A 27,309-nucleotide genomic window follows, 5' to 3' on the forward strand; every position below is an offset into this window, starting at 1 on the left:
CTGGAGATTCTAATCATTTTGGATAATACAATGCAATCACGCATAATGATTGCACGCATAATGGCTTAGTGTAAATTAAATCACTTAAATTTTAAAAGACGTCAATTGAATGAAACGTGGATCTGTAAAACGTGGTAGCTATAGAACAGTCTCGGATGCTGCATGTACACCAACACAGCTGGCCCTTATTGTTGAAAACATTACAATAGCAGATCACAGACCACTACAAGAGTGGAAGGGGAAATCGAAGTTATCGCATCCACAACAAACCTTGCTTTGTGTATCTTGGCTCCCCGGCCATTAAAAAAACAAAACAAACATGCAAGCGTCGCCTACAAGTATGCATCGAAAATGACTATGCGTGGAACGTCCCCATAACTGCCCAATTCTTTTTTGTTGTGGCTTCGTTCGAAAAGACGTATCTAATTCCATCAAAGGTCATCGTTAATTTTACTGCGCCCTCTCCCCTTCTTCAAAGCAAGCGTCCTATGAGATGCAAGCGATCTGCACTCCGTTCACTTCCGCGTCCACCAAACCGGAAATGTAGGGGGTTTGCTACTCTTAATCACCCTCTTTACCCTTGCCACCTTCTTTTGAAGCTGAGGTTCCCCCCCCCACTCGTTCCGGCTTGCTTGTAATTCAATTGGCCGTCGTCCCTCACGTGACCATGGCTTTTCCGAGGCTCGGGCCATCTCCCCGTCTGCACATCGCCGGGGCCGAAGGGGGAAAAAAAAATTCTTCCGTGGAGGCTGTACAATGGGCGGGTGCCCCAAGGGTGAGGTGATATGCGGGGGGTGGGGGCGGGCGGAGGAGGACATTCGGCCGAGAAAGACTTCGGAAACAGAGCAAATGCTTTTATTTATTTATTTATTTATTTAATTAAATTTTTATACCGCCCTTCTCCAAAATAGGACTCAGGGCGGTGCACAGCCAAGGTAAAAACAAGACATATATACAAACATGGTGAATCTAAAAAACTATTTAAAATAATTAAATGTTTTGGCCGAATTAAAACCATTTCCAATTTAAAATCAATTTAAAAATTAAAAAATTTGGTCAAGCCAGCCCAGCTTGTTGGAATAAATAGGTTTTTAGGGCCCGACGAAAAATCCGGAGGTCTGTTATTATGCGTAATTCTGGGGGGAGGGTGTTCCAGAGGGTAGGCGCCACCACAGAGAAGGCTCTCCCCCTGGGGGTCGCCAGCCGACATTGCCTGGCGGACGGCACCCTGAGGAGGCCCACTCTGTGTGAGCGTACTGGCCGGTGGGAGGCTATTGGTGGCAGAAGGCGGTCTCGTAAGTACCCCGGCCCTAAGCCATGGAGCGCTTTAAAGGTGGTCACCAACACCTTGAAGCGCACCCGGAAGACCACCGGGAGCCAGTGCAGCTCGCGCAGGAGAGGTGTCACGTGGGAGCGCCTCGTCGCCCCCATGATCCCCCGCGCGGCCGCGTTCTGGACCAGCTGGAGCCTCCGGGTGCACCCCAGGGGGAGCCCCATGTAGAGAGCGTTGCAGTAGTCCAGGCGGGAGGTGACAAGGGCCTGAGTGACTGTGCGTAGGGAGTCCCGATCTAGAAAGGGACGCAACTGGCGTATCAGGCGAACCTGATAAAAAGCCCCCCTGGCCACGGCCGTCAAATGATGCTAGGGATGCCACTCTTGCTAATGTAACCTTATTCCTTAGAACTCCCGCGGAAAGAAATAACATTAAACTGAATGTAGGTTGAAATCCAGAAACCACGTGCTGGAGAATCTGCACTGCACCCTAGCATGTGCTTCCAATCCTGGTGCGATCAAACCCTGCCTTATTTATTTTAATATGAATGATGCAAGATAATTCCATCTCAGATGTGCCTTGGGGGAGGCGGGGGGCGGGGGGAAAGACGTTTCTTTCCGCGCTTCTTAAATGACAGCTGCATGAGTGCATTCTCTCTATTCAGTATCATGCTAATTTCATGTACTACTTCCCACATAAACGTATCTTGAAATGTACAACATACAGTAAAAAACTAAATAAATTAGAAATTGTATATACAAGAGAAAAGGGAAACAAAAGCAGAAACAAAAAAAAAGGTATTTATACAAAAAGAACTGAGTGAAGAAAAAAAATATTCAAAGATTGTTAACAGTAAGCTCCTTACACAGTCCACAGTTTCTACAGTCCACAGTATAGAGGTTACTCATGAGAAGATCTTATGAGTGACTGTCATTAGATCAGGCCTTTGAAATGACCATTTTTATTTCATTATGGACTAGTGCACCCCCTGTTGAAGAAGAAAGTGCAATTTACTGTGGTACGTTATTGCCTGAATTAATATCATTTCGTGACTGAAGGTAATGTCATTTCTTCATCAGTAATCTTTAACTGGCCTGCAGCATCCCCCAAAAGTCACCATGCCCTGTAGAATAACAAGACCAGGCTTTATAACGTTACAATGCATGGGCAACACAGCGGCTCTATTCTGTCTTCTAAGGCAAGGGTTCTTCTAGCTTCACTGCAATGTATTGAACAGAGGTGGATATTTTGCAGAGCACATCAAGTGTCCCTTTTCAAAGCACAGAGGCAGCCATATCCTCTAGACAGCTTACTGCTTTCCCAGGTGTGCATATGCAGAACAAACAAGATTTCCACTGGGACTGTTAGTAAAGTGAAATGGTCATACATGTATATGTACCAGGTGATTGCCAGGGAAAGTCTTAGAATAGAATAGAGCTAGAAGGAACTTCGGAGGTTTTTTTTAATAAGAACATTTCCAGAGAATGCAGCAACCTCAGCACTTGAAAGAAGATTCTTCATTCTTATCAAAGGAGCATGATGGCTCATTTGGTTAGGATGCTGGTTTGACAAGCAGCAAACCTGTGTTTGAGACCCCAGTGCTTCCATGGGGTGAGGTGAGCTTCTGTTCTTTGCTCCAGCTGCTTTCATGTCCAGGGGACATGAAAGGAGCCCAATTAGGCATCCTCCAGACAATGGTGACGTCACTGGTTAATTCAACCTGGAAGTGCCTCGGTGCTTCTGAAACAAGTGTGATGAGATTCTTAGCAACAGATTTCTCAGTGAGTGCCTACCAATGCTATTAATAGTCATCAGGGGGAATAGTTTTATTAATCTTTAGTAATAAGAGTATCTACAAGACTTAACAATTTTATTATCCCATAGGTTTTTTTTAGCAGAAAGTGAACTGAGATCCACAAACAGTAGTGCATTCTAACCACTCGCAACCAGGGTTCCCCCTTATAAATTACATTCTGCTACAATTCTTGAATGATTTACTATTCTCTTCTGTAAATAAGAAAATGAATTATTTGTTTAAATGTACCTGTATGAAAAAAAAATAGTTCTTTTATAATGTTTCTTCGGGCATAAGAAACTGTGAAGCATTGTTTAGTAGACTTATACATTATGTATTATCAGTGTATTGTTTCCCCCTTTTTTCTGCAAACTTGTGATTATTTTTCAGGCTTGCAAGGACAAATAGATAAATGCTTTTAAGAACCTGCTTGCTCAGTATTACAGAGGGAAAGTAGCATTATATTTTGTTTAGAATGTAGATAAAATTAAAAAAACACAGGGAACTGGTTTGTTTTCCTCCCTTCTTCCACATCCTACTTTTTGTCCCACATATTTAGAGTAAACAGTATGACTCACAGAAAAGAGCTCTTTGAAGTTCATTTGTCACTTGAAAAAATACAAACGAAAAAGGATAAGTAACAATAAATTTTAAAAATTGCATTAGTTGAATACATTATCATAATCCTTTTTTCCTCTTCGTGTTGTAAAATTTTGTTTACATATATCTCAGTTCTTAGGCTATAAATTAAACCTTGATTTTCTAGCTAGTTACCGTTCTGTTCCTGTGCAGAATACATAATCTGAAAAATATCAAAACTGATTTTCATACAAATTGTCATTGGTTGTCCAATACATTTGGAGGATATCAGGTTAAAGAAGGCTCTGTTGGAAAATGATGTTATTATATATTTTATTTATTTATTTATTTAATCAAATTTCTATACCGCCCTACTCCCGAAGGACTCAGGGCGGTGAACAGCCAAGATAAAATACAGATAATACAAATATTAAAAATCCCTTAAAATTATTAAATATTTTGGCCGAAACACAGATTAAAACACCCAATTTATAAAATCACGAATTAAAAAATTTAAAAAATAATTTAAAAGAGGGGAGTTAGGCCAGGCCAGCTTGCTGAAATAGAAAAGTTTTGAGAGCACGGCGAAACGTGCACATGTCCGGGATCTTCCGTATCTCTGGGGGGAGCTCGTTCCAGATGGTAGGTGCCCCCACAGAGAAGGCTCTCCCCATGGGGGCCGCCAGTCGACACTGTTTGGCCGACGGCACCCTGAGGAGCCCCTCTCTATGGGAGCGTACTGGTCGGTGAGAGGCTATTGGTAGCAGAAGGCGGTCTCGTAGATACCCCGGTCCGATGCCATGGAGCGCTCTAAAGGTATAGATAAAGTATATAGATAATAATGTACACCAGGAGTAGCAAACTCGCGGCCCACGGGCTGGATACGTCACGCTCTGGCCATGTCCACCCCCATTTTAGCGAAGGGGGAAAAAAGTCACAATACATCATGTGACGACGTGAGTTTGACACCCCTAGTGTACACTCATAGAAATGGTAATTAAGTCATTTTTAAAAGAAAAAGCAGCATATGGACATTAAAACAATTTAATGATCTAATTACCTTGTTTAAAACTAGTGATGACAGGAAGCCTATGCAAAGATTGCTCAGAGTCTGCTCATGCTCATTAAAACCATTGTATTCCTGCCATGAAGAAACAAACATAATATTTCTAGCATGGATAATTCCTGTAGGAAAATTCTAATACTGTGTTTACAAATACTAATCTTGTAGTTTTTATGTTCACTGTAATTAAAACCTGACTTTAATGGGAAATAGTTGTACAAAAACAATATTGATTTAACAAATCATGAATCATGTTATTTCTAATAATTAAAATTGAAATGCCCCTGCTATTTCTGTGTTGTAGTGGGGTTATATGGAACAGAAACATAAAATAAGATGGGTTTGAACAACATGTTTTAAACCAAAAAGTGCTTTGGGATGAACATATATTTTAAAAGGAATATTAAAGGGTTTTATTGGAAATCTATAAATTGGTTGTCCCAAAGGTGCTTTTTCAAAAGGCAACTGGATTTTCTTTGTTTTGCTTGAAGACATTTCCCTTCTCATCCAAGAAGTTTCTTCGGAACTGAAGAAGCTTCCTCGATGAGAAGCAAAATGTCTTCTAGTAAAATGTCTTCTAGTAAAACAAAGTCCAGTTGCCTTTTGAAAAAGCACCTTTGGGACAACCGTGACCTGGATGGATGACGTAGATATATGAATTGGGTGGTGCTTGAAATCTAAATTATGTATACATAATGCACCTATTGTGGATATCAAGGTGGGGGAGTCTGACTTTTTTTAAAGCAATCTTTTGGGACCATTGAATATCAAAAGTATATATTGAGACAATTAAATGGGTGCTGATTTCAAATACAGAAACAGCACAGTTCAGTTTCTGGTCTACTACTGAAATCCCCCACCCCCTTGTTGAATTTGCAATGTGTCAAAATCCAATTCTGTAGGCATAACTTTTACATGACCATCTTAAAGCATGAAGATAAGATACTGTATACAATAATTCAGTAATAGTGTAATGGAAGTAACTATTGATTGTAACTGAACCCAAATTACCTGCAGTTGTCTTTGGATTTGCAGTCACAGTTGCAAACATGAGAAATATGGAATTAAGCTATTTAATTCACTTTTCTGGGAAAGCACATAAGAAATACTATTTTATGTAGGTTTCTTATTTCAAATTTTGTCTATCTTAGGAGACCCTGAAATGCAAAATATGAATTCAGAAAGCCTGTTCTAAAACCATGGCTTTGGCACAGGTAAAAACACTCTATATTGAGTATTTTTAGTTAATTTTAAATGTTTACCTTATTCAGCTAATCTCAATGCTTAGTTTTTACATCTAGATAGAAATATTTTCCATATGGATGACAGGTTTTATGTATAGGCTGCACTTCATGCCTGGCAGCCAACCCATTTTTTTAAAAAATTACAGAATTCATTCCAAATGTAAGGTTTACAAAATGGGGAAAGTTTGTATGGATTTTGTGTTGTATTATTTGTTGCTGTAACAATAAGGGCCAAAATATTCAACTCAATTCTTTGCAACACTAGCAATAGCAACCAATGTATTTATTAGGAGGAAGAATTATATTTCATTAACAGATTAGTACACTTTTGAGTGCAAGGAAAGGGCAGGAAAATGTTTCACAATTTTGAAGGAAGATATCTTGACTTCTGTTTAATGACTGGACTACAGGTAGTTTTTGACTTACAACCATAATTGAGTCCAACATTTATGTTGCTAAGCAAGCTAATTAAGTGAGTTTTGATGTATTTTACAACATTTTTGTCACAACTGTTAAGCAAGTCACAGTTGTTAAATGAATCAGGTGGTTGTTAAATGAATCCAGCTTCCCCCATTGACTTTGCTTATCAGAGGCTGTCTGGGAAGGTTCCATATGTATCTTAGTTCTAAGTTCACACAAAACATTTAGCATGCTATGTGAATGCACCTGTTGTTGTATATCAGTCATAGCTTCCTTCTAAACCAAAAACAAAAGAACAACTTTATTTCATCAGCATGAAACACACCTCAGTTTAAAATGTGTAAGAAGCAGATTTTTAGTAGATATTGTTCTAAATTTCATTTCTATACAGTTTCTTTTTAGGGGTCCTTATTTTCTGAAATCTTTAACAGCGACTAGTTTGGGAAGAATGTTGAAGACTCCTATATGTTCTTGGAATAATTATTTAAGAAAGGTCTCTGTTCATGGTGGCAAATCCATTTCTACTAAAATAGTTCTGGGAATAGAAACCAGCTGTGATGATACAGGAGCTGCTGTTGTGGATGAAACCGGTAGCATTTTAGGAGAAGCATTACATTCTCAAACTGATGTTCATTTAAAGTAAGTAATTCTTTTCTATGTATTTTTTTATTGTTTTTATATCACAAATTCCATTTCTAAGTTGAACAGTGTGTTTTCTAGGTAACAAACATGTTAAAATTTAAACATCCTCATAATCATAAAGGTCATATCAACATACAAACATATACTAAATACTATCAACCATTGTTCTACAATATACTATCTTCCATATTAATGTCAATTATATAAGCATCAAATGTTTACTAATCAAATTTTCTTTTTTATATAATCCAAATAAACCCATCCATCTGATCTCTGCATCTATCGACTAACCATTTATAAAAAAGTTCCCATGTCATAAAATATTCAGAATCCTCTTTTTCTTTAATTTTTAACGTTAACCTGTCCATTTCTGCACATTCCATTATTTTTTTGATTACATTCTCATCTGTGGGGGTTTGTTCATTTTTCCAATATTGTGCGTATATAATCCTGGCTGCTGTTAAAATATGTAAAATTAAATATGTATTACCCTTATTATACTTTTCTGGTAGCATGCCCAACAGGAATATCTCAGGTTTCAAATCTACATGTTGTTTTGTCATAGCTTCTAGCCATATGCGAATTTTCTTCCAATACTTTTTTGCTTTGGGACATGTCCACCACATGTGGTAATATGAACCTAGTGTTTGGTTACATTTCCAACATTTGACAGATTTATCTCTGTACATATTCGCTATTCTTGCAGGTGACAAGTGCCATCTGTAAAACATTTTATAGAGATTTTCTTTATACACTGTTGACATTGTAAGCTTATAATTTCTGTTCCATAATTTCTGACATTTGTCTAATTCGATTGTATAGCCAAAATTCTTAGCCAAAATTATCATCATTTATTGTATTTGTTCTTCCTCCAATTTAATGGTTACTAAATAATTGTATATCCTCTTAATTAATTTTTCATCTGCTCCCATTAGCATCTGATCTAGCTCTATTGGTTCTTTATAAAACCCATACGTCTTCCTCTCTTTTTCGTATCTGGATTTTCGTATCTGTGGCCACCACGATAGGTCAATCCCTGATCTGTTTAGTTTTTAGTTCTCTCTTTTCATTTAGTATGTCCTTATAATCTTTTCCATATTTATGACATTTGGGTGTATCACCATTGTAGATAACCAAACTGGTATTTTCCGATAATGTTGCTCTTTGATTTTGCTCCATACTAACAGTAATGCCTTCCTAATGTAGTGTCTCTGGAAGCAGCTATGTATCTCACCCTTCTCATACCATAGAAAGGCATGCCATCCCACTTGCAAATCATGACCGTCCAGTGTTAGTAATCTTGTATTCCTCAAATTAATCCACTCCTTCACCCATGTAAATGCCGATGCTTGGTAGTATAGCTCCCAATCTGGAAGGCTAAAACCTCCTCGACTCTTAACATCTTGTAGCATTTTTAATTTTATTCTCACTTTTTTAGCTTGCCATACAAATTCTAATATCATCTTATTTAATTCTTCAAAATATTGTTTCCCCAGCTTTATTGGGATTGTCTGAAACAGGTATAATAATCTCGGCAGGATATTCATTTTAATTGTAGCTATTCTACCTAGTAGGGGCAATTGTAACTTTTTCCAGTTTTCCAAGTCCATTTTAATTTGTGCTTTCAGTTTATCGTAGTTATCTTTTTTGAGAGATACACATTTTTGCAATTAATTTAGGTCCTGTTTCCTGTGGTTCTTCTAGAATAAACACCAAGTCATCAGCGAATGCCTATAACTTACACTCCTTCTTTATTCTCATGCCTTTTATTTTACTATCTTGTCTAACGTTTCTAGCTAACACCTCTAAGGTTAATATAAATAACAATGGGGATAGAGGGCAGTCTTGCCTTGTACCTTTCATTAAACTTAAATTCTCAGTCATGTCACTGTTTATAATCACCCTTGCTGTTTGTTTATGATATAGTGTCTTAATCATACTAATGAATGTCTCTCCAAATACCATCTGTTTTAATTGTAAGAACATAAACTGCCAACTCAAATTATCAAAAGCTTTCTGTGCATCAAGAAAAATAAATGCCATCTGTTTTCCGGGGTATGTCTTGTAGTATTCCAATGTGTTCAGGATCATCCGCATATTATTTTTAATTTGCCTCTTGGGTAAGTAATTCTTATTGTGGGTGAAAATATGTTTCAGTTGCTACAATTTGCCTAGCTGTATTGCTATTTGTGTGTGTGTGTGTGTCTGTGTGTATAGTGTATAAATATTGCCATTTGTATGTATTCTATGCATTTCTTCTGTGTTTTAGAAATCTGATCCTTCTTTGCTTTAAAGTTAGGGCTTTGAGCTAGGAATAATGCCGGTTTGAGTCACTGAAGCACTAAAGGCATCCAGACAACATTTTATTACAACTTAATAAAAAAACTATAAAAATTTATTTTATGTTGCTAAAAATTGATTTTTAGAAAAGGAACATAGCATGCTTGTAGAGTCCTCCTTTGGGAGCAAAGAATGAGTACGGTTTATAAGGAAGTTAAAAGTTACCAATAAATGGAATATGAACGATTTTATATCATGTTTTATATCTCCATTCATAGATATCTAGAAAATGGCCTGTAGTTCATATTAGCAAATTATGTTAGGTTTCTGTCACCCTGTTTCTAGTTTTTGGTAGAACAGGCCACATAGGTCCTTCTTGTATGAAGAAATGGCTGATAAAAGTTTTTACTCACTGGAATTTCTGAACACTCTTGTTTGAAGTCTTGTCCCCCCCAAAAGCAGGTTCCATAGTAAAACCTCCATGTTATGAGCATTGATGATGGTTGTGAAGTTTTCAAGCTCAGTGAAAGAACACGTTTTTGACAAAAACATTTCCAAGGAAACTTCTGCTTGAATTGAAAGTTGTAAATTGCTGAGTTACCAGCTTTCCTGTAAAATAGGAAATAAAAAGGAGCCCGTGGATCTAGGGGTGTCAAACTGACGTCGTTGCGGTGGCATCACATGACGTATCGGGACTTTCCCCCCCCCCTTGCTAAACTGGGTGTGGCCAGCATATGATGCATCCGACCCAGGAGTTTGACACCCCTGATCTAGATCCTACCATCATAGGAAGTTGGAAAAATTAGATTTAAATCACAATTTGTTTGTTGCACTTAACTTGCTATTTTTCCCCCAGAATCTTAAGGCATTTATATGGTATTTCATGAGCAGCTATGTACATTTCTGAATAAATCAATGATTTTTCTCCCACCCCCAACCTTATTTCAGAGGAATCCTGAAAGACAGACTTAATTGTAATCACTATAATGTGATTAATGATGTCAAGAGACTGAAAAGGGTCAGTAAAACACTATCATTCTCTAATGGCCAATAATTAATCTCAAACTACATTGCTGTTAGGGAAACTATTCAGGTAGTCCTCAATTTACCAACACAATTGAGCCCAAAATTTATATTGCTAAGTGAAAAATTTGTTAAGTGGGTTTTGCACCCTTTTATGTCCTTTCTTCCCACATTTGTTTTTTTTTTTTTTTAAATAAACTTTATTGAGGTTTTTTACAAAACAAAAAACAAAAAAAAATATAAAAAATAGAAAAAAGAAAAGAGGAAAAACAAACATTCAAACAAAAACATAAAACATAAAACACATAAGTATGATAACATTTTCAATTAATATCGGATGTGCAGTGTTTTAACTATTTACATAAATAGTATTTGGTGACATTTCAACTCACTTTTAACCAATATTTAACACACCTTTAGATCTTTCTTTCATTTTGTCATGCAACCACTTGTACCACCTTTCCCATACCATATAGTAAACTGGCTTCTCATCATTTAATTCATAAGTTAATTTAGTCATCTCTGCGCACTCGAGTATTTTCTTAATTGTAAGCTCTTCTGGTGGTTGAGTTTTCTCTTTCCAATACTGTGCGTATGCCAATCTAGCGGCTGTAATTATGTGGATCATTAAATGTATCATTTCCTTTCTATATGGTTTCTTTATTATTCCCAGGAGGAAAATCTCTGGTGTTAGTTCAATATCTTCGTCAATTATTTCTTGTAACCACCTCCTAATTTTATTCCAGTATCCTTTCGCTTCCGGGCATGTCCACCACATGTGAAAGAAGGTGCCTTGACCATGGCCACATTTCCAACAGTTGGGATGTATATTGGAATATATCTTTGCTAGTCTGGCCGGGGCTAGGTACCATCTATGCAACATTTTGTAATGGTTTTCCTTATATGCCACCGCTCTAGTAAGTTTAAGATTTCTGTTCCATGCCTCCTCCCACTCCCCAAAATTTATATCACGCCCTATATTTTTCTCCCATGCAATTATTTGGTTCTTTGTAACATCTTCGAACTTACCCTCGCCTAATAAATAATTGTATAGTTTTGCCAGAATCTTTTTATTTGTTCCCATCAGGACTTTATCCAATCCATTTGGTCCAAGTTCTAAACCGTATTGTTCTTTATCTCTCTGATATCTGGATTTTATTTGTGAGTAGGTCCACCAATCTAGGATTATTCCTTGCTCTCGTAAGGTGTCATTTGGTTTAAGCCTCCCTCCTTCGTCCAAAATATCTTTGTATCTGCCCATTTTCTCCCTCTCCCACCTACTTGGGTGGGTCAGGGCCTCCATCGTTGAGAGCCAATTTGGAATTTTTTTGTAATATTTCTGCCTAATCTGAGTCCATGTTTGAACCAAAGAGTCTCTAATTTTATGTCTGTGGAAATGTGTCTTCCTTTTCTTCTCCGTGTCCCAAATGTGGGCATGCCAGCCTTTTTGCAAGTCATGGCCTTCTAAAGTGAGAATCCTCTCATTTTCCAGGGTGATCCAGTCTCTTAACCAAACTAGCTTAGCTGCCCTGTAGTATGTTTCCCAATCCGGGAGTCCAAATCCGCCTATATCTCTTTTGCCCCTTAAAATTTTAATGGAAAATCTCGGTTTTTTTCCCTCCCATATAAATTTTCTAATGATTTGGTCTAATTCTAAAAAAATTTTTTTGTTTAGATTTATCGGTATATTTTGGAATAAGAATAATATTCTGGGGAGGATGTTCATCTTAATTGTGGCTATCTTGCCCAAAAGTGATAGTTTTATTTTTTTCCAGCTATCTAGGTCTTGTTTCATTTTTCTAATTAGGGGAATATAATTATCGTCTTTCAAGGTCGAACATCTAGATGTAATCCAAATTCCTAGGTATTTAATTTTTTTGGCAACCTGTAATCCTAATACTTCTTCTATCTCGTTCTTCTGGCTCTCAGTTGTATTCTTGATCAATACTTTGGTTTTAGTTTTGTTCAGTATAAAGCCTGCCACCTCTCCATATTTACTTAATTCCTCTAATACTTTAGGTCCCGATTCTATGGGGTCTTCAAGGATTAAAGCTACGTCGTCCGCAAATGCTTGCGTCTTGTAGGTCTCCTTCCTGATCTTCAAACCTTTTATTTCCTCGTTAGATCTAATTTTCCGGAGAAGAACTTCTAGGGCCAAAATAAACAATAAGGGGGATAGGGGACAACCTTGCCTTACTCCCTTACTAATTTGGAATGTTTTGGTCCTATCCCCATTCACCAGGATGCTCGCCTTTTGGTTATTATATATAGATTTAATCATCATTTCAAAATTTGTTCCGAATTTCATAATCTCAATTTGTTTAATCATAAATTTCCAATTTAGATTGTCGAATGCTTTTTGAGCATCAACAAAGATCAGAGCCATCTGTTTTCCGGGATGTTCTTCATAATACTCTAGTGTGTCTAGCACAATTCTCAAATTATCCCTAATTTGTCTCCCCGGTAAAAATCCGTTCTGGTCTTTGTATATCCAATTATTTAAAATCTTTTTCATTCTTTCTGCCATTATACCCATGAATAATTTGTAGTCAGTATTTAGGAGGGAAATTGGTCTGTAATTTTGAATTTGTTTTAGGTCGGCACCTTCTTTCAGCACAAGTGTAACATGCGCCTCTTTCCATGACTCTGGGATTTTTTGATCTAACAATACATCATTAAAAATTTCTACTAATTTCGGTTGGAGTATTTCTTCTAATTTTTTATATATTTCCCCTGGGAATCCGTCAGGTCCTGGAGCTTTATTATTTTTCAATTTGGAGAGGGCTGTTTTTAATTCTTCAATTGTAATCTTTCTGTTGAGCATTTCTTTCTCATCTTCAGTTATTTGTGGGAGCTCTGCTTTTATCAAATATTGTTCTATTTTGTCATCCGGTATCTCCTCTTCTTTGTATAGGGATTCGTAGTATTCTCTCACCCTATCCCGTTTTCCTTCCTCGTTAGTCAATAATTCGCCCTTAGAGTCTTCTAAGGTATGAATTATTCCCCTTTCATTTTCCTTTTTTAATTTATAAGCCAGCCACCTGCCCGATTTGTTAGTATTCTCAAAAAGATATTGTTTCGTTCTTTTCATTCTTTGTGCCAGCTCTTCTTGTTCCATGATATTTACTTTATGCTTCCACATCATCCAATTTTCTTTGGCAGCTTCATCTTCTGGGTTATCTTGGAGTTTTCTTTCTGATTCTCCTATGTGATTTAAATAGTCTTCCAGAATCTTCCTTTCTTCTTTATTTTTATGTGCAGTATATGAAATCGCGACTCCTCTCAGATAGGCCTTCATTGTATCCCATACTATTGCGCGAGATGTGCCTTTGTTTTCATTTTCCTTAAAAAAGAGGTTTATTTCTTCTTTGAATTTTTGTATACAGTCTTTGTCGCCCAATAATTTAGCATTTAACCTCCACCTCCGTTGGTATTTCCTCTGAACAAGCTTCCATCTAATTTCTAGCGGATTATGATCTGCCCAATCATTTGGGTTAATTACTGCTGTTCCGATTTCTAACCCCAAATTCCTACTAACCCATGCCATGTCAATTCTGGACCACGACTTTTGTGCATTTGAAAAGAAGGTATATTGCCTATCGTTTGGATGCAAGGTACGCCAAATGTCAATTAAATCTAATTCATCGACTAACTCGAAAAAAGCTCTCGGTAAATTTGTCCTTTTATTTTTTTTTTCTTTATTGCTCTTGTGATCCTTCTCCGGGTCCACAATACCATTGAAATCCCCTATCATACAGATTTCGTTATATGCCATTTTCACTAATTGTTCATGGAGTTTCTTAAAAAATTCTCCCTGTTTTTTATTTGGGGCATAAATGCCCACTAATAATACCTTGGAATTCCCTCTCTTAATTTCAATCATGAGGATTCTACCTTTTGTATCTTTGAATTTCAATTCTGCTTCAATTCCTTTTTTTACGTAAATTACCACCCCCCTTTTCTTTTTCTCTGCCAGCGAATCGAATGTTTGACCGAATTTTTTATATTCTAAACATTTACTCTCTTCTTTTTTTATGTGTACCTCCTGTAAACACATTATATCAACATTTTGTTTACCTAATTTTGTTAAAATTCTTTTCCTCTTTTTGTAATCATTTAGTCCATTGACATTTACAGATATTAGCTTCAAGTCATTCATCTCTATACCTCTATCTGATTATTGGTTCTTGTTTGTTTCTTACGGCCCTTACTGGTCTTGTTTTCTTCTCTTTGGCTTCTTCTTCTTCTTCTGTCTTCCCCTCTGCAGTTGCTTCGTTCGTATTCTGTTGGTGTAGGGCTTCCTCCTCCACTACTGCTGTTTCTAGTTCTTCCTTGCTACCCTGCTCTTCTTCCACACCTCTCAACTGGTCAAGGAAATCTTGTGCTGTACTCAGGCTTTCTATTTTGATTTTTCTTCCTTGCCAGGTTATTAGCATCCCTTCTGGGAGAAGCCACCTGAATAGTATCTTTCTTTTGTTCAACTGTATGGCCAAAAATCTGTATCCCTTCCTCATCTCCCGGACTCTTCTTGGTATCTGTTTTAGGATTATTATTTCTTTTCCTCGATATGTTATCTGTTCGTCTCTTGCCATGTTATATAGAATATCTTTAACTTTTTTCCGTGCGAAGCGGATATGTACTTCTCTAGGAAGCTTGTTCCTTCTTGCGTAGTTAGTCTGGACCCTGTATACGTCGTCCAGCTCCCTAATTATCGCCTGTTTGTCTTGATGAAGTGCATCAGCTATCAGCTCCGCCATCTTTTCACCTAGGTCTTCCTCTTTGTCCTCGACAACATTCTGAAATCGCAAGTAGAAGGAAGCGTGGTCCATCTCCAATTGGATTATTGAGTCTTCTAACTCTTTATTTTGACTTGTTAATGTTTGATCCACAATATCCAATTTCTTTTCAGTTTGGTCAATTCTTGTTTCAGCTTTTTGAATTCGTTGTTCATTATTAACTATTGATGTTTGGATTTCATTCATTTTCTGGTCCAATGCATGTATGTCTGATTTTAATTCGACATGGTTATTTAACAGTTTTTCCTGCATTGCCATCATTGTTTCTTGGATCAGGGTTAATGATGCTTGCAGAGTTTGCATTGCCAGGCTTTCTGTTGATTTTTGTGTCGCCGGAGAGGTTGTCGTTATAGTGGGATTAGAGGGAGTCTTTTTTCCTGTTTTCCCCGCTGTGAATGACATGCTTGTCATTTCTTTCAAAATTTTCTTTTGCTCTCTAATTATCCTATCAATGTTACTCCAAATTCTCATTCGCCAGTTAGCGCCTCTATTATCTTTTTTTTTTTTTTAATATATATCTATATATAGATATATATTCCTGTACCTAATTTTTCCTTCTAAATTTATAAACAAATATAACTAGCTTAGTAGATATGGATTAGACAATTCAATACTATACAATCGATATATCAATTAATCAACAAGTCACAATCAATATATCACTATAGCAATTAATTTGGCTAAATATTGTACTTTTAAATGCTTAAAGTACTATAAATGCTGTAAATGGGAATTTTTGAATACTTGATTTTAAATACAATTACAATTTTAAATATTATAAAAATACTAATAAATACTATATAAATAAATAAATACTATAAATGCTAAGCAGCGGAATATATATAGAAGATTTAAAATATCATAGCTTGAGAGTATATTATGTATATCTAAACCAAGAAAATACTGTAATTCTTATATTACTAAATATTAATAAGTTGATATATAAAATATGCAGAATTACTATAGATAGAAGTGAGTATACTTAGATAATTAATTAAATGAGTGCAGATCAAATAACACTGTATAATAGTATATCTTATAGGCAAATAAAATCAAGATTTAAATAGCCTAAAAATTAACAGTTCTTATTAATAACACTATTACTGTGTAGAGGGTCAGGGGGTTAAGGACAGCGTTATAAAGAGTAAAAAGAATGAAGAGGAAAGCTATCAAGATACAATAAGGGACAAATGGTATTTTCCACAAAGAGGAAGTTTTTTAGTTTTGATTTTTTTTTTTTTCACTCAGTCAGCAATCTCCTCCAATCACCTCCAATTCTTCCTTAGCCACAGCCGAAGCTCTATGGTAAATCTCGCAGCTAGATTGTCTCTATGCCTGTCCTTTTCAGCTTTTGCTCTGTCAGGCTTCTTTAATGGCTGCACTTCCTGTTCTCTGATACAGGCAAGTAAAATCCGATCTTCAGCTTAATTCACCTTCCCGCTATGGCCAGCAAATGAGGAACAAATTTTTCTGAGTTCTTATGTGTTCCTTGCTCCACCAAACCTCTTTTAATGCAGACAGTTTCAGCGCCCTCAGACTTCCTTTTCTGCGCCGGCTAGACGAGCTCTGTGCCTTGGCAAACTGCTCTTTGATCTCCAGCGCCGCTCGGTTCCACTCTGAGCCCCTCGATCTCGTCTACGCCGACCCCTTTTTGATGTTTAAATCCACATAGGCAGGGAAAGTAGGTTTCGATCACGCCACTGCCACCTCCGATCTTCCTTGCTTCCTTCTAGTTGTCAGCTCCCCACAGCTTCAAGTCAGCCATTAAAAGGCTGACACACTCATGCTGGTTTGACAGAGCCGCCCGGATTTGCGAGAAGTGCTTGCGCTTCACTTTCTCGCTCGCCGGACTCCCTCTATTGTCCGCGGGGCTCTCCAGGTCCCGCGCCCCCGAAGGGATCCCCAAAACGTGGTGACAGGCGGTGTTGAGGAGTAGCGATCACTCACTCAGCACCATATCGCCGCAGCTCACCAACCGGAAGTCTCCTTTCTTCCCACATTTGTTAAGTGAATCACTGCAGTTGTTAAATTAATAATACAGTTGTTAAGTGAATCTGCTTTCCCCATTGACTTTGCTTGTCAGAAGGTCGCAAAAAGGGATGACATGAACCCGGGACACTGCAACCATCGTAAATCTAAGTCAGTTGTCAAGTATCCGAATGTAACTCATGTGATCATGGAGATGCTGCGACGGTCATAAGTGTGAAAAATGGTCATAAGTCTCTTTTTTCAGTGCCGTTGTAACTTTGAACAGTCCCTAAACGAACTGTTGTAAGTCGAGGATTACCTTTACTGGCAGGATCTGTGTAAAGATGATATTGCAGAACAATCAGGCAAGACAGGTGGGAAAAAAAATGGTGACTGGCAGGACATCAATCCTCCTGTATTATTACTAAATTATAATGTATATATTAAACATGCTGACGCAATTACAATATTATTACATATAAATTCTTATCAGTAATATATTGAGATGATATAGTATATAATATGACGATGTTATAAAAGTATTACAATCAAGCCAGTAGATTTCACATGTAGATGTGTATTTCTCATTAGAACGGGTGGCATTATTCCTCCAGTAGCGCAGCAGCTTCACCAAGAAAATATCGCAAGGATAGTACAACATGCAGTCTCAGCCAGTGGCGTCAGCATGGAGGATATCTCGGCTGTTGCAACAACTGTGATGCCAGGACTTGCGTTAAGCCTTGGAATTGGATTGAAATATAGTTTAGAACTGGTGAAGAAGCATCGGAAACCTTTTATCCCTATCCATCATATGGAAGCACATGCGCTCACCGTCCGACTGACGAACCTCGTCACATTTCCTTTTCTTGTCCTTTTACTCTCCGGGGGTCATTGTATACTGGCAGTAGCACAAGGAGTTTCAGATTTTCTTCTCCTTGGACAAACAAAGGACATCGCGCCAGGGGACCTGCTTGACAAGGTGATTCATTTTAATATAGATTATTGACATATAAATATTTTTAAGCCAAGATCCTTTGAGTAATATATTGAGGCACCATCCAAAAATTGAGTAGGGCTGGTACACAAACTTAACGTTTAGAGAGACGGAATTACTCTTCATGTTCTCAATAATTTCTCACTTCTATATGATTAAACATTATATTTTGGTGGCAACTTCTAGGGGTGTTCACATTTGGGGGTCCTCCATGTATGCATTGTTTTAAGCAAGTGATTGCCCTTGGTTGCATGTGTTTCCCCAGCATCTCATTTCCACTCACTGATTTCTATTTCACCCTTTTAAAAAGCCCCAATTGAGTTCTGAAGGGAATTGATTTTGTTCTATTTTCTCATTAAACTTTTCCACCTCTTAAAACATCCAGAAAACAGGCCGAAAAGCTCTATTTACTCTGGAAATGGCAGGGTAACATAAACCAACTGCCTGCAACACCCATGTAACACAAAGGCAAAATGCAGCCCCCAGGCTTCATTCCATCAGTGGCCTGAGTGATAAAATCGGTAATGAAAGCTAGGAACAGGAGTCATTTCAGTCACATATTCTCATTTACCTGAAAAAGTATGTTTGTTGCATACATTACAGGTGGTCATTACAACAGTTCATTTAGTGACCATTCAAAGTTGCAATGGCACTGAGAAAAGGGACTTTTCTGACCGTTTTTCACACAATTGTTGCAGCATCCCCATGGTCATTTGATCAAAATTCAGATGCTTGGCAACTGATTCATATGTATGATGTTGCACTGTTTCAGGCTCATGTGATCACCTTTTGTGACCTTATAAGCAAAGTCAGTGGGGCTACCAAATTCACTTAACCACTATGTTACTAACTTAACAACTGCAGTGATTCACTTAATCATCAGGGTAAGAAAAGTCATAAACGGGCAAATTCACTTAACAAATGTTTCACTTAGCAATGTTGGGCTCAATTACGGTCGTAATTCAAGGACTTCCTGTACTCAAATTTAAGATATGCCATGGGGCAACACATATATTTTTAGGGGAAAAATTACTTTCTTTAAATAGGAATACAATCTATCCATTTCTTTTTAAAGCATGATTAATTTTATTGACGTAAGTCAGCACACCTTATTTATGAAGCATATTCACTTGTGCTGCATCATGAAAACCCACATCACTTATTCTGTCAAAAATACATACTGGATAACCTAATAAGGAAGATTGCTTTAAAAAAAAATAATGTTGTAAACTTGAAATGAGATGTTTCTTGAATCTGTTGTGAACGGATATTTTTTTTTCTTTTTCTTTACTTTTTTTTTTTAAGGTAGCTAGAAGCCTTTCTTTACATAATCATCCAGAGTGCTCTGGCATGACTGGTGGGAGAGCAATAGAAACCTTGGCTCAGCAGGGTAACATTCTGCGATACAAATTCACAATCCCCATGCAGCGATACCGTGATTGCACCTTCTCTTTTGCTGGCCTGCGAAGCGAAATCACTAGAAAGATTTCAAAAGAAGAAAAGGAAGAAGGTATTTGCCCAAAGAGTCACAAACTGTATGGGTGTGTTTTGCTGCATGTTTGCTTTGAAAAAAAAAAAATTCTATCTAATGGTAATTTCTGCAGGCCTTCAGGAAGGACAACATCTCTCCTGCATTCCGGATCTTGCTGCGGCATCCCTTTATACAATGACTGTTCACATTGCTGAGCGAACCCATCGGGCTATTCTTTTCTGCAAAGAGAAAGGAATCATACCCCCAGGAAAGGAAACTTTGGTAAGTTCTATGTGAAGGTTATACCTTTCATTATCTCAGATTCCAAGACTGACTTCTGTTTGATCGTGGAAATAGTGAACTGGCCAAGGGGACAGACTCCAAGTAAGATCAGGCCATGAAGGAAGTAAAATATTCCAGAACTGAACTCTGCTTACAGTTGGGAGAAATTAGCTCGAAGAGAGACTGTGCCTACCTGTTTGGCTGCCAGATATTCCTTAATTGCACCCTGGGCATTATAGGTTTGTTCTTACTGCTTTGCATCTTTTGTTCACAAGCATTTATTGCCTGCACAGGAGTATTGATTGACAATTTTCATTTCTATTTTAGGTTTATTATGGAATCAAGTATCTTTTTTAAAAAAACACCTCCTAATATAGAAGTTACCAGATTGTTTATGATATTTTTTAAAAAAATCTTCCAGAGGTTTTGTTTAAGAAATAAGTTCTTTTCCACATGTTAAAACAAAATGAGATTAATTCAGATTATCTGTTAGGAAGTTCTTATTTCAAAGGCTTCATTTCTCTTTTGGGGAAAAATTATTTAACTTAAGCAATAAATCCTAATAAGACATCAGAATTTCATTTTTTAATGTGTGCCAGTGTGATCACAGAAAAAAGCAACAATAAAGATTATCCTGTCCTGTCCTGTCCTGTCCACAATAGCAACAGCAATTACAGTTAGACTTATATACTGCTTTACAATGCTTTATAGCCCTCTCTAAGCGGTTTACAGAGTCAGCATATTGCTCCCAACTATTTGGCTCCTCATTTTACCCACCTCGGAAGGATGGAAGGCTGAGTTAACCTTGAGCCTGGTGAGATTTGAAATGCCAAATTGCAGTCAGCCGGCAGTCAGCAGAAGTAGCTTGCAGAACTGCACTCTAACCACTGCACCACGGTGGCTCATCCTGTGCTTTTCTGTGCTGTCCTATCCTAATATTCAAAGAATTTTAAACAGGTCCATCTATGGCTAGAGCATCAACCAAAGCATGGAGTATCACCCTTGTTGTTGTATTGAGACTTTCAGGGGAGATGATAATTTAAAGCAAAAGCTCATCCATTTTTTATCTGCTCCAAAAGGCTAATGTAATTGTGGTTTACAGCTATTTGAAGAGACCATCACTGAACCAAGCATTATTGATTTGTGAAGCTTTGGCTATTTCCATCATCTGGGGGTTTGATGAATTAGTACATTTGTCATTATTTAGCTCCAGACTACAGTTATTAAAATACAAAAAATGAAGAGCATTTGGATAAGTATTCCTCCTCAATAAAACACAACAACCACCTTCTATGGAATCATGTATGTTGACAATAGAATTGTTCTTCATTTAGGAAAAGAATATCTGACACATCTGCATATTTGAAAAGAAATAAAGAGTTTTTAATTAGAAAAAGAATATTAATGTCTTGATCTCCAAGGAAATTTTGTAGGACTTTAACAGGACTGGATTAGAAATAGTAGTGTAATCCAAATGCGAGTAAAGGAGAATAGATCTCTAGACAATCCATGCTTCTGAGTAAATAAATAAATGGCTGAAATTTTTACATAATTGCCAAATCTCATAGCAGATCAGCAAACTTGTCTCTCCAAGAAGTTGAGCAATCTCATGTGACAGCACTGAATTCTTCAAAATATGATTTCAGCAATTTAAATGTATACCTGTTAAGTTTCATAAGTATTGTGGCAACTGGGTTATGAACCCTGTGGTAATGAGGATTTACATTACAGCATAAAGGTTTATCTTTTTTCTCTATCATATTTAATTCTGAAAAATATGAACTAATAGAATTGCAACATGAAACGATTTACTATTATGGTAAATAATTCCAAATGGTACTATTTCAACTTTGTTTTCAGGTAGTTTCAGGAGGTGTCGCAAGTAACCAATATGTCCGTAGATCTCTGCAACTTCTGGCAGATGCTACTAATTTCACATTGGTTTGTCCACCTCCAAGGCTTTGCACTGACAATGGTGTTATGATTGCATGGTAAGGAAATATTTTTTTCATTTCTGAAGGAGATGCATTATTGCAGAATGTTATGATTTATTTCCAAAATATATGTGTAAGTCGTAACAATTTTTATATGGGCAACATCATATACTTTTTGTGTGTATATACATTATATGTCTTTGAGGCACAGATAGTCCTCGAGATACAACTGTAATGGAACCTGCTCATTATAGTCACATGTCCTAACAGTCTTTAGATGAAATGTCACCTAACAAACCCTCCCCCCATCATTCCTCAATGAATCATTAAACTAACATGTGGGTTGTTAAGTGGAGTGTGGGGTACCTCCTGGTTGGGGAGGCAGTTGTAGGTCTAGCACGGCCCAGGCCCACCTGCCCTGGCCTTCCGAAGGCCGCCTACACCCTTGAGATGCCCTTGCTTCACTTCTCCCTCTTTGGGTCCTGACAGGTCTTTTCCCACTCCCACCCCTCCACCATCCTAGGCCTGATTCCCACCCTACTAAGCCAAATATTCTTCTCCTCACTTACCTTTCACTTACCTTTTGAAGAGTTCCAGGGCCTTCCAGAGTGCTGGAATAACTTGTTTCTTTGTGTAGCTACATGGAGTGATTCTGAAAGTGGCCGCCATTTTTCCCCGTCCACAAAATGGCAGCCGCATTTGGATGGCTGCCACATGGCTCAGGGACAAACTGCTTCATTTTGCTGCCTTAGCAAGCTCTGGACAATGCTGCAGAACCTTTCTGCAGCGGTCAAAATCTTCTGCAGCACTGTGCAGACCTGTAAAGCACTTTGTCTGGCAGCTGCCACTTTGCCACAAGCAGGCAGGGCAAAATGGCAGCCACATTTTGATTGCCACAGGCTGAGGACACATGCCCTGTCCTCCTTCCATAAAATGAGGCCCAGAGAGCTTCAGAAGGCAAGTGTGGTGCATGATGGGATTGTGGAATTCTGGAATGAGGGAGAGGCAGGTACTGAAGCATCCCTGTGGTGGGTTTTAAGGGCAAATGACAGCAGGGCTGCTGAAATTAAATATTTGAGATGCATTTCCTATATGGAATTGGCAAATACCTATAATTCATTATGCACCAAGGCACCTCTAGCATCATAGTTTTCCAGAAAATGAGTGTTGCCTTTGCCTTTTTTGAGAAAAAAAATTGAAGAAATTAGAGGTTTATATTGCAAAAAGGATGCCTCAGGTTCCTTCTTATAATGAAAATAATTATATTAACAAGAATAATATCTAATGGAAAATAAGACAGCATGGTTGAAGACTCTGCCAATAATTTTTTTGTGGTCAGTGTGATAAATGGTTTGTATTCATTGTAAGGTAACAGAGGACTGAAATTGTTTTACTTACAGTACTTGCATAAATATTTCCTTCATAGGAATGGAATTGAAAAGCTTTCTGCAGGATTAGATATCTTTTATAATGTAGAACATTTCAGGTATGAACCAAAGTAAGTATTTAATTATTTCATTGAACTTTTCTTGGTCTGTTTTATTGCCTATATGTTGCTCAAAATGAGAAAAACTGCAGTTTAAAAAAGGTAGTATATATTGCATTCTTTAAAAATGTACCCCCGAACTATTCCCCTTTGGAATCTCCAAGCTATGTTGGAATTCAACTTCTAGAATTACTTTAGCCATTGCACATCTACAAAGCATGAGACTGGAGAAGGCTAACATAATTGTTTTTTTCTAACAGAATGCCTGTTCAGGGTTACACGTAAATTGCTATCCCTTTCCTTAGTCTAGGTTCTGGTTTGACTGTTTTGTTTTTTCTTTAGATAGAATGTTCCATATTTGATCTGGAGCATTTGAAAAACTTGTAACATATTAGGAAAATGTGTCAAGTTTATTTTTGCACAATTATTGTATATGATTAATAATTATTTGGCACAGAATATGTTCTTCCCTTATCAGATAGATTTTTAAAGACTTACCCTGTGGTAAGATGGGTGGCCGATAGATTTAATTAATTAATTAATTAATTTTCCTTACATAATGTTCAAAATTATAAAAGAATTATTATTTCTTTTATGAAACTGGTAAAAATAATAGAATTATTATTTGAGAAAGAAATGCCTTTATCAAAAGTTGTAATGGTGTTCAATGGTAAAATAATAGTGCTAGCCCTAGTTGGTATGTTGAATGACAAAAGTTATTTCCATAAATTGTAAACTGAGTTTGTAAATTGTAAAATAGGGATAGGTGTATGTATTGTTTTGAATGTGGTTTATTCAATTATATAAATTACTGATTTTATTGTAATTTTCACTATATGTGGGAGAGTCTTAGAGAAGCCACATAGGCATATATTTGTAATATATAATTAATTCTACATTCTTGAATTTGTGTTATATGTTTAATTATAGTGTTTTATCTTATCATTTAGAGCTCCACTTGGAACTGATATCTCAGAACAAGTAAAAGAAGCTTCCATCAAAGTGCCAGCGCTAAATCTAGCAGTATGATATTTGGTATTTTTCAATTGTTTGGAAAAAAGTGTCATTTTCAAAAAGTTTTTAATGGGGACTCCATTTTGTTGCTCCCTGGTCATCTGGACCAGTTGTGTGACATTGCCAAGTAATTTAATTATAAGCTGAGGAAAAATTTAATATATGAAAATGGAAAAACAGGAGATACGTTTTTAGTCACTATAAATGCGGAAGGTGTTTCTAAACATTTTATTGTTTGTAAATTTGGATATATGTTCCATTATCAATTAAATTTCAAGGCTGGCATTTTTCAGTGGTTTAATGATCACTATTTGCAGAAATAAAAGGAATGGATGTTACACATGTTTGGTCCGAATTGAAAATAATACCCTCAAAAAAGAAGGGGGTCAGAGGAGCAAGTGCAGTACCCAGCTTCCCCACTTAAGTACTCTTGGTTTGCAAATTGTAGCTGAAATAAATCTTCAATATTCCACTCTCACCCAATATAAGTGAGCACATGTCAGCTCTTTACATCTGTTTATATATGTACGCAAGTGGATATAACTGCCAGAAGCTACTTTCCAGAAACTGTAGAGGCAGGACAAAAAAAGTCACTGGTTCAATTAGTAACTACTGATTACAGTTGCTTGTAAAGTAAGGTTCTCCCTTTACCAAATGGATTGATCTCCATCAATATAAATCAACTATTTATTTATGGATAAAAGATTGGATCGAACTCAAAAACATAAGAACATTAATATTGGAAGGTTTTGCCTTGACAAGGGGATGGCATGCATATCTTTGGGGAGAGAAAATTACAAAACAAGAACAATTTCGCAGACATATTGTAAGAGACAATTTGCTTAAAATATGGAATGAAATCGGAAAATATCACTATAATAGGATTCTTAGGTGGACTTCCATAATGGAAGCACATATTTATCCAAATACAATAGATACAAATAAATTTAAAACATATCAGGACATCTTAAATGAAGAAGGAAAACTAAAAACAAGAGAAGAATTGAGAATGCAAAATGTGGAAATAGAGTGGTGGTCATATTTGCAATTAAAATCCAGATATAAATCTGATATGGAAAAAACTGGAATTCAAATGGAACCAAATCAGTTGGATAAAATTTTATTAGGCCCCAATGAGAAATTAATAACCAAAATTTATAATTTTCTATTGGAATATAAACTAGCAGAGGAAGTCGTTAAAGAGAATATGATCACATGGGCGACGAATTTTGGGTATGCAATAGAATTAAATAAGTGGGAAAAATTGTGGAAAAGTATTAATAAATTAACATTATCTGTACCATACAAAGAAAATGCTTATAAATTGTTCTATAGGTGGCATCTACCACCGGCGCGAATTTCTAAAATGTTTCCCAGTATATCTCCACTCTCTTGGAAATGTAAAGAGCATAAAGGGACATACTATCATATATGGTGGTCATGTCCCAAAGCTAAAAAATTCTGGAACAATATAAAAATTCAACTGGAACAAATAATAACTCAAAAGGTACCATTAAAACCAGAAACTTACTTATTAGGAATACCTACAAGCAAATATGAAAAAGAAATAATATATTTAATAACACACATTTTGACTGCAGCAAGAATCATATATGCACAAAATTGGAAACAAGAAGAGGTCCCGACTCAAGAGAAATTAATATCCAAAATTATGGAATGCGCTGAGATGGATAGACTCACCAAGGAGATCCAAGGAAAGGAAGAATCTGAATATTATCTGGTCTGGCAAAAGTGGTATAAATGGTTAGAGGGAAGTGAAAAAAAAGAGAAGAAGAAAGAAAGAAAAATTAAATAAAAGAAAAGATATCAATAGAGTAAAATAAATTTTTACATCAAATGAAATTTAAGAAAGAGACGCCAGATATCAATAAAATAATATCATTATATAAGGTGAGAGAAATAATGTATACTGAAGAATATAGGATATTGATATTGTAACAATTCAGTTATTATAGGTAGATGTTATTAAGATGATGCTTGTTGTAAATTGTTTTACTTGCATTTATAAATGTATTATGTGGTTTCTTAAATTAATAAAAGTTTAAAAATTAAAAAAAAATCAACTATTCTTTCTCTTGGATGCAAACCATTCCAACATATGGAAACATATAAATGTATGCACAAATATGCCCTTTCCTTCTTCCAGCAAAAACAGCTAAAAGGTAAGAGGGAAAAAAGGAAGCAAATAGAATAAAAAGAAGGAATAGCTACAGTGGTGAGAAGAGGGAAAATAGATGGAGATGTGATACAGGTAATCCTTGATTTTCAACCATTTCTTTAGTGACCAAAGTTACAACAGCACTGAAAAAAAGTGGCTTATAACCATTTTTCACATTTAGGACCGTTGCACCACCCGGTGGTCACATGATCAAAACTCAGATCGGGGTGAAATGCTCCCAGTTCAGACCAGATCGCCCGATCTGGTAGCGATGGAGGCAGGTGGTTCAGAGAACCGGTAGCAAAAATCCTTGCCCCCCCCCTCTGCTCAGTTGAGCCGCACAATCATCAGAGGCTTTTTTCCTAACTTTTAAAAGCATTTTTTCTACAACCTCTTCGGCCAAAAAAATGCTTTTAAAAGTAAAAAAAAAAAAAAGCCTCTGATGATAGCACGGCTCAGCTGGGATCGTCAAAGGCTTTTAAAAGAAAAAAAAGTCTCTGCTGATCAGGCAACTCAGCTTGGATCGTCAGAGGCATTTAAAAGAAAAAAACCCTTTTTTTCTTTTAAATGCCTCTGACGATCAGGCAACTCAGCTTGGATCGCCAGAGGCTTTTAAAAGAAAACAAGCCTCTGCCAATCAGGCAACTCAGCTGGGATCGTCGGAGCCTTTTGAAAGCATTTTTTTACAACCTCTTCACCGAAGAGGTTGTAGAAAAAATGGTTTTAAAAGTAAAAAAAAATTGGCCACACCCATCCAGTCATATTACCACCACCCCCAAAGCCACACACATAGAACCGGTAGTAACAAATTTTAGATTTCACCACTGACTCAGATGCTTGGCAACTGGCATGTATTTATGACAATT

The 27,309-nt window shown here is 36.8% G+C and overlaps 1 protein-coding gene across 1 annotated transcript; it reads left to right on the forward strand.

Annotated features, from left to right (window-relative positions):
- The first annotated feature begins 688 nt into the window (after nt 1–688).
- OSGEPL1 (O-sialoglycoprotein endopeptidase like 1) lies at nt 689–24,284 on the forward strand. Its single transcript, XM_070935677.1, has 9 exons — nt 689–775; nt 5,862–5,924; nt 6,766–7,013; nt 17,675–18,062; nt 19,383–19,587; nt 19,682–19,830; nt 21,691–21,821; nt 23,191–23,262; nt 24,201–24,284. Exons 2-9 carry the CDS (start codon nt 5,910–5,912, stop codon nt 24,277–24,279), a joined length of 1,287 nt encoding a protein of 428 aa, XP_070791778.1. The 5' UTR covers nt 689–775; nt 5,862–5,909; the 3' UTR covers nt 24,280–24,284.
- The last annotated feature ends 3,025 nt before the right edge of the window (nt 24,285–27,309 follow it).

The sequence above is a fragment of the Pituophis catenifer genome, unplaced genomic scaffold (genome assembly GCF_029215685.1).
Source record: "Pituophis catenifer annectens isolate HBS135680 unplaced genomic scaffold, rPitCat1.0.hap2 SCAF_1, whole genome shotgun sequence".
Taxonomy (NCBI): domain Eukaryota; kingdom Metazoa; phylum Chordata; class Lepidosauria; order Squamata; family Colubridae; genus Pituophis; species Pituophis catenifer.